Genomic DNA, 14,301 nt, shown 5'->3' with positions numbered 1-14,301 from the left:
CTGGCTCTTATCCCACAACTTCACCCATCGGCTCCCTTCAGACTTTCAAGAGTCTAGACTGAGCACTCAGTTCCCAGTCTCCACCGTCAGTATCTGACACAATGCTGGTCCCCTTCTTGGGTCCCCTCTGTTCTTGACTCTGGAGATGCAATGCTTCCTCAGTCATCTCCTATTCAGACTGCTAGTTTCCGGCCTGGTTCATGGTTCTCACTGCATCCTCTCCTCCTGTAAATGCTGACGCAGTCCAGGGCTCAATCTTCTGAAATTTTCTTTATTTACAAATTTCCTCTACCATCATGGTTTTAGCTGTCACCAATATGACAATGGTTCCAAAACTGATACCTCTGATCCTTACATCCCCTTAGAACTCTACACTCATACCTGTCTGGAATCCTTAGTTTTAGACCTCATTGGGTCTCTCACATCCTTCAGATTCAGAATCAGATGAAGTTAGCTGTCCTGGCAGCCATTTTTCCTAACTTAGTCAGTAGAAGCTTCATTTGTTCAATCAGTGTTTTACCCTTAATGTCCATCTTCCATTTAAACCAATAATTTAAATCTATGAAATTATAAATCTAGGAACCTGTCTTCAAAACAGATTGAAAATCTATTTACTTCATTCTTCTCCTGCTATTGCCTTAGCCAAAGACTCTACCATCGTTTGGCTGAATTGCTGCAGTAGAGTCCACAAAATCTGACTTCATCCTCATAAGACTCCTTCCAAACCAGAAAGTGGATGCCCATATTCAAATCCACCAATGTTATCCCCTCACAGAGACCTTGTGATCTCCAGAACTCTGTGTTGCCCATTCGTCCCTTCCTTGTTTCTTTCATGCTATCCTGGCTTCACTTTCTAGCTACACTCCTTTAAACTCACTGCCAGTCACAGGGTTCTTCCCTGGGCTCTAGACTGCCTCACTCCATCACTTCTCGTCTCAAGACCATATTATTAAACAGGCTCTCTAGAACTTTCTATGGGTGAGAGTTACCCTCAACTCCTCCCACTCACCACTGCCCATTCACGCTCTACCTCTTTTGCCCTAATAAAATCTATCCTATCCCATTTGTTTGTTTGCTTATATTATATTTCAATTCAATTGTTTATAAGGCCTGAAAGAACAACAACAACAACAACAACAACAACAACAAATGCTGTTCTTCTATGCTCAGAAGAATGCCTGATACACAACAGACAATAAATACATTTGATATAATAGAGAAATGTCTTTACTTAGATTGGGACTATGTTCTAATAAAGTTGCTGAAAAGCTCATTTCAAAATGGCCTCTCAGTTGCTTATTAGTTGTCTATTATAGTCTGTACTATGCTAAAGAAACATCCAAAACTATTTCTTCCCGATACATCCATTTAGCTTGTGAGTTTCATTAGAGGCTTTATGTCTATAGGTCTATATCTTTGAGAATGCAGTAAATATACCATTCCTGTCAAATTATCACAGATGATATATTAAAACTAGATCTCAAAATAGCAAAAAGGGAGACTGGAGAGATGGCTCAGTGGTTAAGGGCATTGATTGCTCTTCCAGAAGACCTGGGCTCTGTTCCCAGCACCCACATGGTAGCTCATAGCCACCTGTACCTCCAGTTCTAGGTAATCTGATGCTCTCTTCTGGTCTCTATGGATACTGTATGCACATGATGTACATTCACACAGGCAAAATACCCATACTCATTAAAAAAATAGGAAGTGAAGCCAAAATTGTTAACTTCTAATAATAAATCCATTGCTTTTTATCAAAAGTCTATGAAATGAATCAACAGAATTAAATACCTAAAGATTTTATTTTCTATAACCAAGCAACTTTTAATTTTGAATAAAGCAATGTGTGGATATAGGCAAAGCTATTTAGGTTTTTGATTCTCTGTTTGCCTCATCAATTAATATGACAAACTATTCTTCTCAAACTACATAACAATCTGTGTTGCTTTACATGTCTTAGGATTCCACACTTCTAGGTGATATAGTAGAAGCACCCTAGGGACATCTGCTGAGGAACTAAGCCCTGAGGTAGAAGGACTGTCCCAATCATGAAGATAACCTAGTGAACGGAGAAGGGGAGCAATTCTAGACTACATCTGATGTGGAATGGCAATGACCTGGGTGGGAAAATCACTTTTTATTCAAAGGGACTAAAATAATTCCTTACAAGAAACAACATGGAGGGGACCAAACCATTCCCACATTGCATTAGGAAAAAAAAAATATGGACATATTCAATTAGCCCTCTGTGTCTGTGAGTTCTACATCTATAGATTTAACCAACACAGATGAATGTATTTACGCAAAATTGTGTCTGGATTCAATATGTCTAGACTCTTATCATATCCTCTAAACAATACGGCACAAGGATAGTCACAGAATTTACACTGTATAAGTTACCAAAGTAATCTAGAGGTGATTTATATGAAGAAGGATGTCAAAGGTTACATGGAAACTCTACACTGTAGATATGAGACATGAGTTTCAGTGGCTTTTACACTCTACAGAGGATACTGGTGCCAGTTCTTCATAGACACCGGGAAATGGGAATGTCTACACACCTACACCTGCACGCCTACATGCACATATATGCACGCACACACACACACACACACACACACACACACATGCATGCGCACACACACACACGTATATATTTCTGAAAACAGTGTTCCTTATCATATCTAGGGAGTAGATGAAAATGAACCTATGGGGCCTCTCCAGTCACCTCCAGCTCACATGAGGTAATGCAACCATCACAGGGGCAGTTGAGGCATCCACTGCTTCCTTCTCTGCTCACTTTCCAGGACAACAGGGTGCCGCAGAATGCCGTCCCCTTACCAGAGCCAGGCCGTGCTTCGTTTGTACTGCACCTCCTCGGGGCCCTCCTTGCCATGTTGCAACTGCAGCTCCAGCTCTGCTATCCGTCCCTGCAAACCACACAGGAGGAATCAGCACGCAGACCGAAGGATGGAGGTCCTGTGGCCACTGGCCACGCTGGCACAGTAAACCTGGAACAAGCATGAGTGAGGGAAGCACTCACATCCCTGCTCAGAGAATCCCTGCATTCCCTAGAGGCCAGTCCTAAAGAGGATGTGAGCTTGGCCGATCCAGTGCAGTGCATGCTTTCAGGATGCCATTCAAAGCAGACGTGATACTCATGGGTCTCACTGTAAAGTTCCCTACATGGCAATGGTCAGCGACTGATAATTTAGTTATACAGAGATTGAGGTCTGAGCACCACTGTCACAACAGAAGAGCAGAAAATTAAATAGATGAGAATATAATACTTAAGATGTGTGTAAGAAAGAAAAAAAAAAAAAAAACAACCAGAACTCCCAGGAACAAAAGCACCACCAAAGGGTACACATAGAGAGTCCAATGGCTCCAAGCTGCGTATGTAGCAGAGGATGCCTTGTTGGGCACCAATGGGAAGAGAAGCCCTTGGTCCAAGACTGGACACCCCCCTGCCAGTGTAGGGGATTGTCAGGGCAAGGAAGCAGAAAGGGGTGGGTGGTTGGGTCGGGGAGCATACAAGAAGGGGGAGGGAGATGGAATTGGGGGGTATATGGATGGTTTCCAGGAAAGGGGATAACATTTGAAATGTAAATAAAAAATATACAATAAAAAAAGAAGAAGGAAGAGGGGGAAAAGATAAGGAGTTTATGGACAGGAAACTGGGAAAGGGGATAACATTTGAAATGTAAATTTAAAAAAATCCAATAAAAACAAAAAAATAAAGTTTATAAAAGATAAGATTTAAAAACAAAAACAAAACAAAAAATGTCACAGAGAAGTCATTCTACTTTTCTGAGATAGCTAACTCTGTGGTGAGTAGATCTTGTGAAAATAAAAAAGATACCTCAAACAACAACAACAACAGCAACAACAACAGCAACAAAACAAAGACAAAGAAAAGGGAAAAAAAGGAATCACCAGCGTTTCATTTCTACTTCTTATAGAAATAGAGTTCTCAACTTCAGTCATGGAATAGAAATAGAGTTAATATTCTTTCTTTAAGGCCAACACCCTCAATTATTAAACTTCACAGTTTTCACTATATTACTACAATCGGGTTCATTCCTTTACTCTGTTATCAATGATATTATTTAATGTAATTAAAATAACAGTTTACTGGTGGATTCTAACTTGGACATGACATCAGATTCTGTATTATAGAGTAATACTTAACTATTTTTAAAATGTTTGGGGGCTGGAGTTTGGGGGTTCAGACTTTAAAAGGTAAGACTTGTGTCTTACATACCTCAAGAACGTAATATAGAATGCAAACCTTTCAGCCTGTCTCCTAAGGGTGGCCAAGAATACAGCCCCTCGAACGGGTCAAGTTCAATGCTACCAACCTGTTCAGCACCAGCTGGATGTACCCACAGCTAATGCAACAGAAGACACCTCCAGGACATGAACTCTTGTACAAACAAGGATCTCAATTTTGCTCCAATTAATTTGTGATACTTTTTAAAGTTTCAAATGCATGAATCCAAACAAGAAACTCATCAGCTGAAGCACACAGACACTTGTCAGGTAAGAATGACAAATAGCGGGGTTGGGGATTTAGCTCAGTGGTAGAGCGCTTGCCTAGGAAGCACAAGGCCCTGGGTTCGGTCCCCAGTTCCAGGGGGGGGGGGGGGAAGAATGACAAATACCACACTGCTGAATTTTCAAGTCCTTATGAAAGAGAACCTTTCCAGTTTACCGTTTTTCACCAATTCTCAATATAACTGAATGTAAAACCCAAAGGAAAGATCTTACGTGAAAGTAAACAAACATACACCACTACACTCGCTGACGAGAATACTAGGCCTATATTACTAAAACTAAAAGACTTTTCATAAATGCATTTGTCCTTTCTACAGGGCAGGCAAAGGCACTTGCCTCCAACCCTGGACCCACACAGTCGGAGGAGAAACATGTTCCAATAAGCCGACTTATTTCCACATATGTACATATTCCACACATGCATGCTTACACACACATCCACAGACAGAAAGACAGACAGACAGACATAAATACACACAGACACACAAACACTATATTAATAAATGTAATAGGTAAATAAAATGTTAGACAAGCTTGTGTTGTTTGTTATTACAATTAATGATGGTATTAGGCAATCACATGAGGCTCAGGAATCAGAAGATTCCAAATTAAATTCTATTCCTCTTGTTTACCAACTGTTGGCTTTGAACTATTTGCTTTCCTTCCCTGATTGTCCACCTATAACATCATTACTCATGGGCTTAATAATATACACTTCACTGGGTATCTGTAAAGATTGAAATAGTTTTGTTAAGTATTAGCTACATACAAGTATTCAATAAATAATAACAATTATGGGGAAAATGGAGGCTTTTGCAAAGTCTGAATTGTATCACAATACTCTCTAACTTAACCCTACTTTCCCTAAAGTAACACCAATTCTCAGCTGTCTACAGGAATTGCTCATTTCCTTCTCCAGGTGTTTGCAGAATTTTTGTTCCTTCTTTCACTAACAATGGAGCATCCTGCAGTGAAATGGCTGGTGGGCTTGTAGCTTCCTTTACTGGGCAGGGACTCACAGCAGGAAGGGGCATTTTATTTCCCTCTGTGTCTGCAAGTTAGTTCAGCACCCTGCCCTGCCAGGAAGACCTGCAAACGACTAAGGGAAGCATGAACATGGAGAAGCCTGTGCTCTGGCTACTCTCATGCCTCTTGAATAGAAATCAATTGTCTGGTGGTGTACAGTGAGGTTACAGAAGTATGCAGACATGAGAAAGTCATTCCTTCACCCAGGGTCTATTCAAAACAAAAGGGGTTCCCGTACTGGGAAGGATAAAACACTGGCAAAATAACAAGAAAGCAGGAAGCAGGAATTCCAGAGGAGCAGCTTTGCAGGTGCAGATTACCTTGGGGACACTAAAACAAAGCTGATCAAGGTGTGGGCTGCAGACTAAGCACTTTAGAAGGGTCTGCCTGCGGTTGAGTGGAGACTCTGTCTCCCTTTCTCAATTCTACTGAATCAGAAGCTCTACACTGTTGATCAGTTCTGCGCTAAAATGACTGCACTGCTGCACTGAGGTTTGAATTGGAGAAGGGAACACAAAACTCCAGACAGTCAATCAGCCTTACCTCCCCAACTATCCCCTGGCTCTCATCTCTGAACCCCTATAAGGCGGCCAGCACTTTTACCCCTAACACTAGGATTCCTTGCACTTCATGAAAATCTTCTGAGACACGTTACTTAAGTAATCTCAGACCAGGCACATACACACCATTTTAACAATGACTTTTCAGGACAGGAGTTAAGTACAACACATAACTAATCTAAAGAACAAGGTAAAATGGGATGGGCACACAAAAAAGGGAGCATCTGAGAGAGAACAGAACAGTATGCAGAAAGGGCAGTACCTGAGAGAACAGAACAGTGTGTATGAAATCCAAGACATTAGGGATGCTTGCAGAGTCTTACAAATTTGGAAAAGCAGAAATATAAATGTCTGAGAGAATGGTCAAGAGGTGGGCCTAAAGATACAGGCAGGCTCCACACAGAGACAAGTGCTGAGCTCAGTGTGGGAGGCACTCAAGACAAGATACTCTGGGACAGTCAAGCTGGGTATTCAGGAGGCCAAAACATGCAGAAGAGAATAGAGCTTAGAAGCAGGCTCTGGATGGGACTCAGAAACATAGGAATATGTACATTTAAATAGAAGTGTAACTATATATTTATGCCTTACATTTCTTTTATTTAATGTAATATTTGTATCAATTCACTGAGACTCCCATACATTGTATTTGGATCATAGTCACTCCCGGTTCCTCCCCCTACCTCCCTTTTTCATATCTTTGGTTTTGGTTCTAATAATCCACAGAGTCCAATTTGCATTGCTGATATACTCATGAGGGTGGGGCCACTGGAGCCTGATCAACCTATCAACCTACAAGGAGCAACACTCTTAGAGAAGACTCGCTCTCCTCTCTTGAGATGTCATCAACTATCAGCGGCTCCTCGGCAAGGGGTAGGAGATCATGAGTCCATGTTCAAGTGCCAACTAGCTCACTGTTATGTGGGTCTCCTACAGATGCCCACAGCTGCTGTGAGCTCAAGGACTGCACTGGTTCTCTCAATCAGAAGACAAGGCTTGACCCTCCCTTCCTAGTCTCTCACTCTTCCCACCCTTAAAGTGTGTGTGTGTGTGTGTGTGTGTGTGTGTGTGTGTGTGTGTGTGTGTGTGTGTGTGTAAGAGAGAAACAGATGTCCCGAGCCTCATATTTCTTTTTTTTTTCTTTTTAACATAATTTTATTTTAAGAAATGTTTCTGGGTGAGAGATATTGAACCCAGGGCCTCATCCACTCTAGGCAAGTGCTCAGTTACTGCTTTACCCCCGGCACATGCAATCTTTTTTTTTTTTTTTTTTTTTTTTTTTTTGTTATCCATTCAAGCCAATCTTTATTTCTTTTTTTTTTTTTATTTATTTTTTTTTTTTTACTTAACTTGAGTATTTCTTATATACATTTCAAGTGTTATTCCCTTTCCCGGTTTCCGGGCAAAATCCCCCTCCCCCCTCCCCTTCCTTATGGGTGTTCCCCTCCCAACCCTCCCCCCATTGCCGCCCTCCCCCCATAGTCTAGTTCACTGGGGGTTCAGTCTTAGCAGGACCCAGGGCTTCCCCTTCCACTGGTGCTCTTACTAGGATATTCATTGCTACCTATGGGGTCAGAGTCCAGGGTCAGTCCATGTATAGTCTTTAGGTAGTGGCTTAGTCCCTGGAAGCTCTGGTTGCTTGACATTGTTGTACTTTTGAGGTCTCGAGCCCCTTCAAGCTCTTCCAGTTCTTTCTCTGATTCCTTCAACGGGGGACCTATTCTCAGTTCAGTGGTTTGCTGCTGGCATTCGCCTCTGTATTTGCTGTATTCTGGCTGTGTCTCTCAGGAGCGATCTACATACAGCTCCTGTCGGTCTGCACTTCTTTGCTTCATCCATCTTGTCTAATTGGGTGGCTGTATATGTATGGGCCACATGTGGGGCAGGCTCTGAATGGGTGTTCCTTCAGTCTCTGTTTTAATCTTTCCCTCTCCCTTCCCTGCCAAGGGTATTCTTTTTCCTCATTTAAAGAAGGAGTGAAGCATTCACATTTTGATCATCCGTCTTGAGTTTCGTTTGTTCTAGGGATCTAGGGTAATTCAAGCATTTGGGCTAATAGCCACTTATCAATGAGTGCATACCATGTATGTCTTTCTGTGATTGGGTTAGCTCACTCAGGATGATATTTTCCAGTTCCAACCATTTGCCTACGAATTTCATAAACTCGTTGTTTTTGATAGCTGAGTAATATTCCATTGTGTAGATGTACCACATTTTCTGTATCCATTCCTCTGTTGAAGGGCATCTGGGTTCTTTCCAGCTTCTGTCTATTATAAATAAGGCTGCGATGAACATAGTGGAGCACGTGTCTCTTTTATATGTTGAGGCATCTTTTGGGTATATGCCCAAGAGAGGTATAGCTGGATCCTCAGGCAGTTCAATGTCCAATTTTCTGAGGAACCTCCAGACTGATTTCCAGAATGGTTTTACCAGTCTGCAATCCCACCAACAATGGAGGAGTGTTCCTCTTTCTCCACATCCTCGCCAGCATCTGCTGTCGCCTGAGTTTTTGATCTTAGCCATTCTCACTGGTGTGAGGTGAAATCTCAGGGTTGTTTTGATTTGCATTTCCCTTATGACTAAAGATGTTGAACATTTCTTTAGGTGTTTCTCACCCATTCGGCATTCCTCAGCTGTGAATTCTTTGTTTAGCTCTGAACCCCATTTTTTAATAGGGTTATTTGTTTCCCTGCGGTCTAACTTCTTGAGTTCTTTGTATATTTTGGATATAAGGCCTCTATCTGTTGTAGGATTGGTAAAGATCTTTTCCCAATCTGTTGGTTGCCGTTTTGTCCTAACCACTGTGTCCTTTGCTTTACAGAAGCTTTGCAGTTTTTTTTTTTTTTTTTTTTTTTTTTTTTATGGGACCTCATGAAACTGAAAAGCTTTTTTTTTTTTCTTTTTTTTTCTTTTTTTTTTTCTTTTTTTTTTTTCTTTTTTTTTTTTTTTATTAACTTGAGTATTTCTTATATACATTTCAAGTGTTATTCCCTTTCCCGGTTTCCGGACAAACATCACCCTCCCCCCTCCCCTTCCTTATGGGTGTTCCCCTCCCAAACCTCCCCCCATTGCCACCCTCCCCGCATAGTCTAGTTCACTGGGGGTTCAGTCTTAGCAGGACCCAGGGCTTCCCCTTCCACTGGTGCTCTTACTAGGATATTCATTGCTACCTATGGGGACAGAGTCCAGGGTCAGTCCATGTATAGTCTTTAGGTAGTGGCTTAGTCCCTGGAAGCTCTGGTTGCTTGACATTGTTGTACTTTTGGGGTCTCGAGCCCCTTCAAGCTCTTCCAGTTCTTTCTCTGATTCCTTCAACGGGGGACCTATTCTCAGTTCAGTGGTTTGCTGCTGGCATTCGCCTCTGTATTTGCTGTATTCTGGCTGTGTCTCTCAGGAGCGATCTACATCCGGCTCCTGTCGGTCTGCACTTCTTTGCTTCATCCATCTTGTCTAATTGGGTGGCTGTATATGTATGGGCCACATGTGGGGCAGGCTCTGAATGGGTGTTCCTTCAGTCTCTGTTTTAATCTTTCCCTCTCCCTTCCCTGCCAAGGGTATTCTTTTTCCTCATTTAAAGAAGGAGTGAAGCATTCACATTTTGATCATCCTTCTTGAGTTTCGTTTGTTCTAGGGATCTAGGGTAATTCAAGCATTTGGGCTAATAGCCACTTATCAATGAGTGCATACCATGTATGTCTTTCTGTGATTGGGTTAGCTCACTCAGGATGATATTTTCCAGTTCCAACCATTTGCCTATGAATTTCATAAACTCGTTGTTTTTGATAGCTGAGTAATATTCCATTGTGTAGATGTACCACATTTTCTGTATCCATTCCTCTGTTGAAGGGCATCTGGGTTCTTTCCAGTTTCTGGCTATTATAAATAAGGCTGCGATGAACATAGTGGAGCACGTGTCTCTTTTATATGTTGAGGCATCTTTTGGGTATATGCCCAAGAGAGGTATGGCTGGATCCTCAGGCAGTTCAATGTCCAAGTTTCTGAGGAACCTCCAGACTGATTTCCAGAATGGTTTTACCAGTCTTCAATCCCACCAACAATGGAGGAGTGTTCCTCTTTCTCCACATCCTCGCCAGCATCTGCTGTCACCTGAGTTTTTGATCTTAGCCATTCTCACTGGTGTGAGGTGAAATCTCAGGGTTGTTTTGATTTGCATTTCCCTTATGACTAAAGATGTTGAACATTTCTTTAGGTGTTTCTCAGCCATTCGGCATTCCTCAGCTGTGAATTCTTTGTTTAGCTCTGAACCCCATTTTTTAATAGGGTTATTTGTTTCCCTGCGGTCTAACTTCTTGAGTTCTTTGTATATTTTGGATATAAGGCCTCTATCTGTTATAGGATTGGTAAAGATCTTTTCCCAATCTGTTGGTTGCCGTTTTGTCCTAACCACAGTGTCCTTTGCCTTACAGAAGCTTTGCAGTTTTATGAGATCCCATTTGTCGATTCTTGATCTTAGAGCATAAGCCATTGGTGTTTTGTTCAGGAAATTTTTTCCAGTGCCCATGTGTTCCAGATGCTTCCCTAGTTTTTCTTCTATTAGTTTGAGTGTGTCTGGTTTGATGTGGAGGTCCTTGATCCACTTGGACTTAAGCTTTGTACAGGGTGATAAGCATGGATCGATCTGCATTCTTCTACATGTTGCCCTCCAGTAGAACCAGCACCACTTGCTGAAAATGCTATCTTTTTTCCATTGGATGGTTTTGGCTCCTTTGTCAAAAATCAAGTGACCATAGGTGTGTGGGTTCATTTCTGGGTCTTCAATTCTATTCCATTGGTCTATCTGTCTGTCTCTGTACCAATACCATGCAGTTTTTATCACTATTGCTCTGTAATACTGCTTGAGTTCAGGGATAGTGATTCCCCCTGAAGTCCTCTTATTGTTGAGGATAGCTTTAGCTATCCTGGGTTTTTTGTTATTCCAGATGAATTTGCAAATTGTTCTGTCTAACTCTTTGAAGAATTGGATTGGTATTTTGATGGGGATTGCATTGAATCTGTAGATTGCTTTTGGTAAAATGGCCATTTTTACTATATTAATCCTGCCAATCCATGAGCATGGGAGATCTTTCCATCTTCTGAGGTCTTCTTCAATTTCTTTCCTCAGTGTCTTGAAGTTCTCATTGTACAGATCTTTTACTTGCTTGGTTAAAGTCACACCGAGGTACTTTATATTATTTGGGTCTATTATGAAGGGTGTCGTTTCCCTAATTTCTTTCTCGGCTTGTTTCTCTTTTGTATAGAGGAAGGCAACTGATTTATTTGAGTTAATTTTATACCCAGCCACTTTGCTGAAGTTGTTTATCAGCTTTAGTAGTTCTCTGGTGGAACTTTTGGGATCACTTAAATATACTATCATGTCATCTGCAAATAGTGATATTTTGACCTCTTCTTTTCCGATCTGTATCCCCTTGATCTCCTTTTGTTGTCTGATTGCTCTGGCTAGAACTTCAAGAACTATATTGAATAAGTAGGGAGAGAGTGGGCAGCCTTGTCTAGTCCCGGATTTTAGTGGGATTGCTTCAAGTTTCTCTCCATTTAGTTTAATGTTAGCAACTGGTTTGCTGTATATGGCTTTTACTATGTTTAGGTATGGGCCTTGAATTCCTATTCTTTCCAGGACTTTTATCATGAAGGGGTGTTGAATTTTGTCAAATGCTTTCTCAGCATCTAATGAAATGATCATGTGGTTTTGTTCTTTCAGTTTGTTTATATGATGGATCACGTTGATGGTTTTCCGTATATTAAACCATCCCTGCATGCCTGGGATGAAGCCTACTTGATCATGGTGGGTGACTGTTTTGATGTGCTCTTGAATTCAGAATTTTATTGAGTATTTTTGCGTCGATATTCATAAGAGAAATTGGTCTGAAGTTCTCTTTCTTTGTTGTGTCTTTGTGTGATTTAGGTATAAGAGTAATTGTGGCTTCGTAGAAGGAATTCGGTAGTGCTCCATCTGTTTCAATTTTGTGGAATAGTTTGGATAATATTGGTATGAGGTCTTCTATGAAGGTTTGATAGAATTCTGCACTAAACCCGTCTGGACCTGGGCTCTTTTTGGTTGGGAGACCTTTAATGACTGCTTCTATTTCCTTAGGAGTTATGGGGTTGTTTAACTGGTTTATCTGTTCCTGATTTAACTTCGATACCTGGTATCTGTCTAGGAAATTGTCCATTTCCTGAAGATTTTCAAATTTTGTTGAATATAGGTTTTTATAGTAAGATCTGATGATTTTTTGAATTTCCTCTGAATCTGTAGTTATGTCTCCCTTTTCATTTCTAATTTTGTTAATTTGGACGCACTCTCTGTGTCCTCTCGTTAGTCTGGCTAAGGGTTTATCTATCTTGTTGATTTTCTCAAAGAACCAACTTTTGGTTCTGTTGATTCTTTCTATGGTCCTTTTTGTTTCTACTTGGTTGATTTCAGCTCTGAGTTTGATTATTTCCTGCCTTCTACTCCTCCTGGGTGTATTTGCTTCTTTTTGTTCTAGAGCTTTTAGGTGTGCTGTCAAGCTGCTGACATATGCTCTTTCCTGTTTCTTTCTGCAGGCACTCAGCGCTATGAGTTTTCCTCTTAGCACAGCTTTCATTGTGTCCCATAAGTTTGGGTATGTTGTATCTTCATTTTCATTAAATTCTAAAAAGTTTTTAATTTCTTTCTTTATTTCTTCCTTGACCAGGTTATCATTGAGTAGAGCATTGTTCAATTTCCACGTATATGTGGGCATTCTTCCCTTATTGTTATTGAAGACCAGTTTTAGGCCGTGGTGGTCCGATAGCACGCATGGGATTATCTCTATCTTTCTGTACCTGTGAGCCTCATATTTCTTATGAGCAAAAGGAACCACGGCATTTTCGATAGTGTTCTTCTTTCCAAGTCTCTTACACTTGTTCAGTATGATCCTCCGGGTAGAAGACTCTCCCATCTTGGGAAAGTAAATTGTATCGCTTGCAAAGAACAATCCAGCTGGGATGGTTGGACACTGACATTCCTCCATAGTAGGAGAAGGTGGGGAAGGCCACAGACCCACACCTAAGACTCACCTACTCCTAACCAGTTGTGTACAACTCTGCCTTAATAGCATGGGATCTTGGGGTGTTGGGGAGAGGTATGGGCTATAGAAGCCTAGGGAAAGGGGGCTTCATCTGTGCAGCTCTAAGGAAACCAGGCATGCTGGAGGAAGATTTTCCAGGGAGGCTTATTTGGGATAACCCCCACTCCTGTCAATAAACTTCATCCATGCCTTTAAATAACCCAATGACCTCACTGTTCTCCCAGAGGGACCTCCGTGCAGTTGAACTTTGTTTCTCACTGGGACATTAGAAGCAGTGTTGTCAGCCCCAGAGAGAAAATTCTTAAAACAGTAAATACACAGCGTTATAAAATTAGTGATAAGGGGAGAAAGCTCCCCCTCCACACACAGCAGACCCCTTGGGGCAGCCTCACCTGTAAAATGGCATGGTAAGCTCGAGTCATGTATGCAAGCCAAGCCTGTGGAAGAAAGATTGCACGGTGCCATTCTGAGAGCTGGACGTGGACCTGTGGGAAAGATGAACAAAACCACATTAGACTGTACAGAATTAAGGACAAAATGAAAACCTCAGTTCTTCTTTCCTTTTGTTAAGTGGTTTGTTTTCTAAAACAAACCAAATTAGTACAGGACTCGAACCACAAATAATATCTTTACCATATTCCCAGTTGAAAAGAATTTGGAATCTTGTAAATACAAAATAAAGTAAGCCTGGAATTTTCTAAATTAAAGCAAATGAAACCCTGCAATAATAAATTTAAGATGAATTTGTAATATAAATCCTTCTCTGAAAACCAGGGGGGAAGGCTATAAAACCTCCTGCCAAAGATGGGGAACAGGGTACTGTCTAACAAACTCCCCAGTAATGCTAAATGAAAATAAATATTACTCATGGCCTGGACTTCAGATGTTCACTTCTGCAGTAATAAACATAAACTGCCAACAGAAGTGCTGTGTATAAGCCACAGTGACCAGCACATGCAGATGAGCGTGATACCCAGCAACCATGTGCACTGCTAGATAGCGGCCCTCTCGTGTGTGTGGAAACGCAGGAGAAAGACAATCCACATCAACAATGAGGTCTACTCCTGAGCAGAGCCCGACGAAGCAGCTGG

The 14,301-nt window shown here is 41.3% G+C and overlaps 1 protein-coding gene across 7 annotated transcripts in view; it reads right to left on the bottom strand.

Moving 5' to 3' along the window:
* Focad (focadhesin) overlaps window positions 1-14,301 on the bottom strand; it is a 330,597-nt gene that overhangs the window by 62,338 nt on the left and 253,958 nt on the right. For all 7 annotated transcript variants that reach the window (XR_015619711.1, XR_015619712.1, XR_015619713.1 and 4 more), the window contains 2 exon segments: window positions 13,603-13,695; window positions 2,842-2,930 (listed from right to left, as the gene is read on the bottom strand). Coding sequence is in view for 4 of the 7 variants with exons in the window: in XM_087549044.1 (XP_087405170.1) it covers window positions 2,842-2,930; window positions 13,603-13,695 (182 nt within the window). In the remaining 3 variants the exon portion in view is untranslated.

The sequence above is a fragment of the Rattus norvegicus genome, chromosome 5 (assembly GCF_021556685.1).
Source record: "Rattus norvegicus strain SHRSP/BbbUtx chromosome 5, alternate assembly SHRSP_T2T, whole genome shotgun sequence".
Lineage (NCBI taxonomy): Eukaryota > Metazoa > Chordata > Mammalia > Rodentia > Muridae > Rattus > Rattus norvegicus.
The sequence above is the reverse complement of the archived record's forward strand: the minus strand, read 5'-3'. Positions and strand labels throughout refer to the sequence as shown.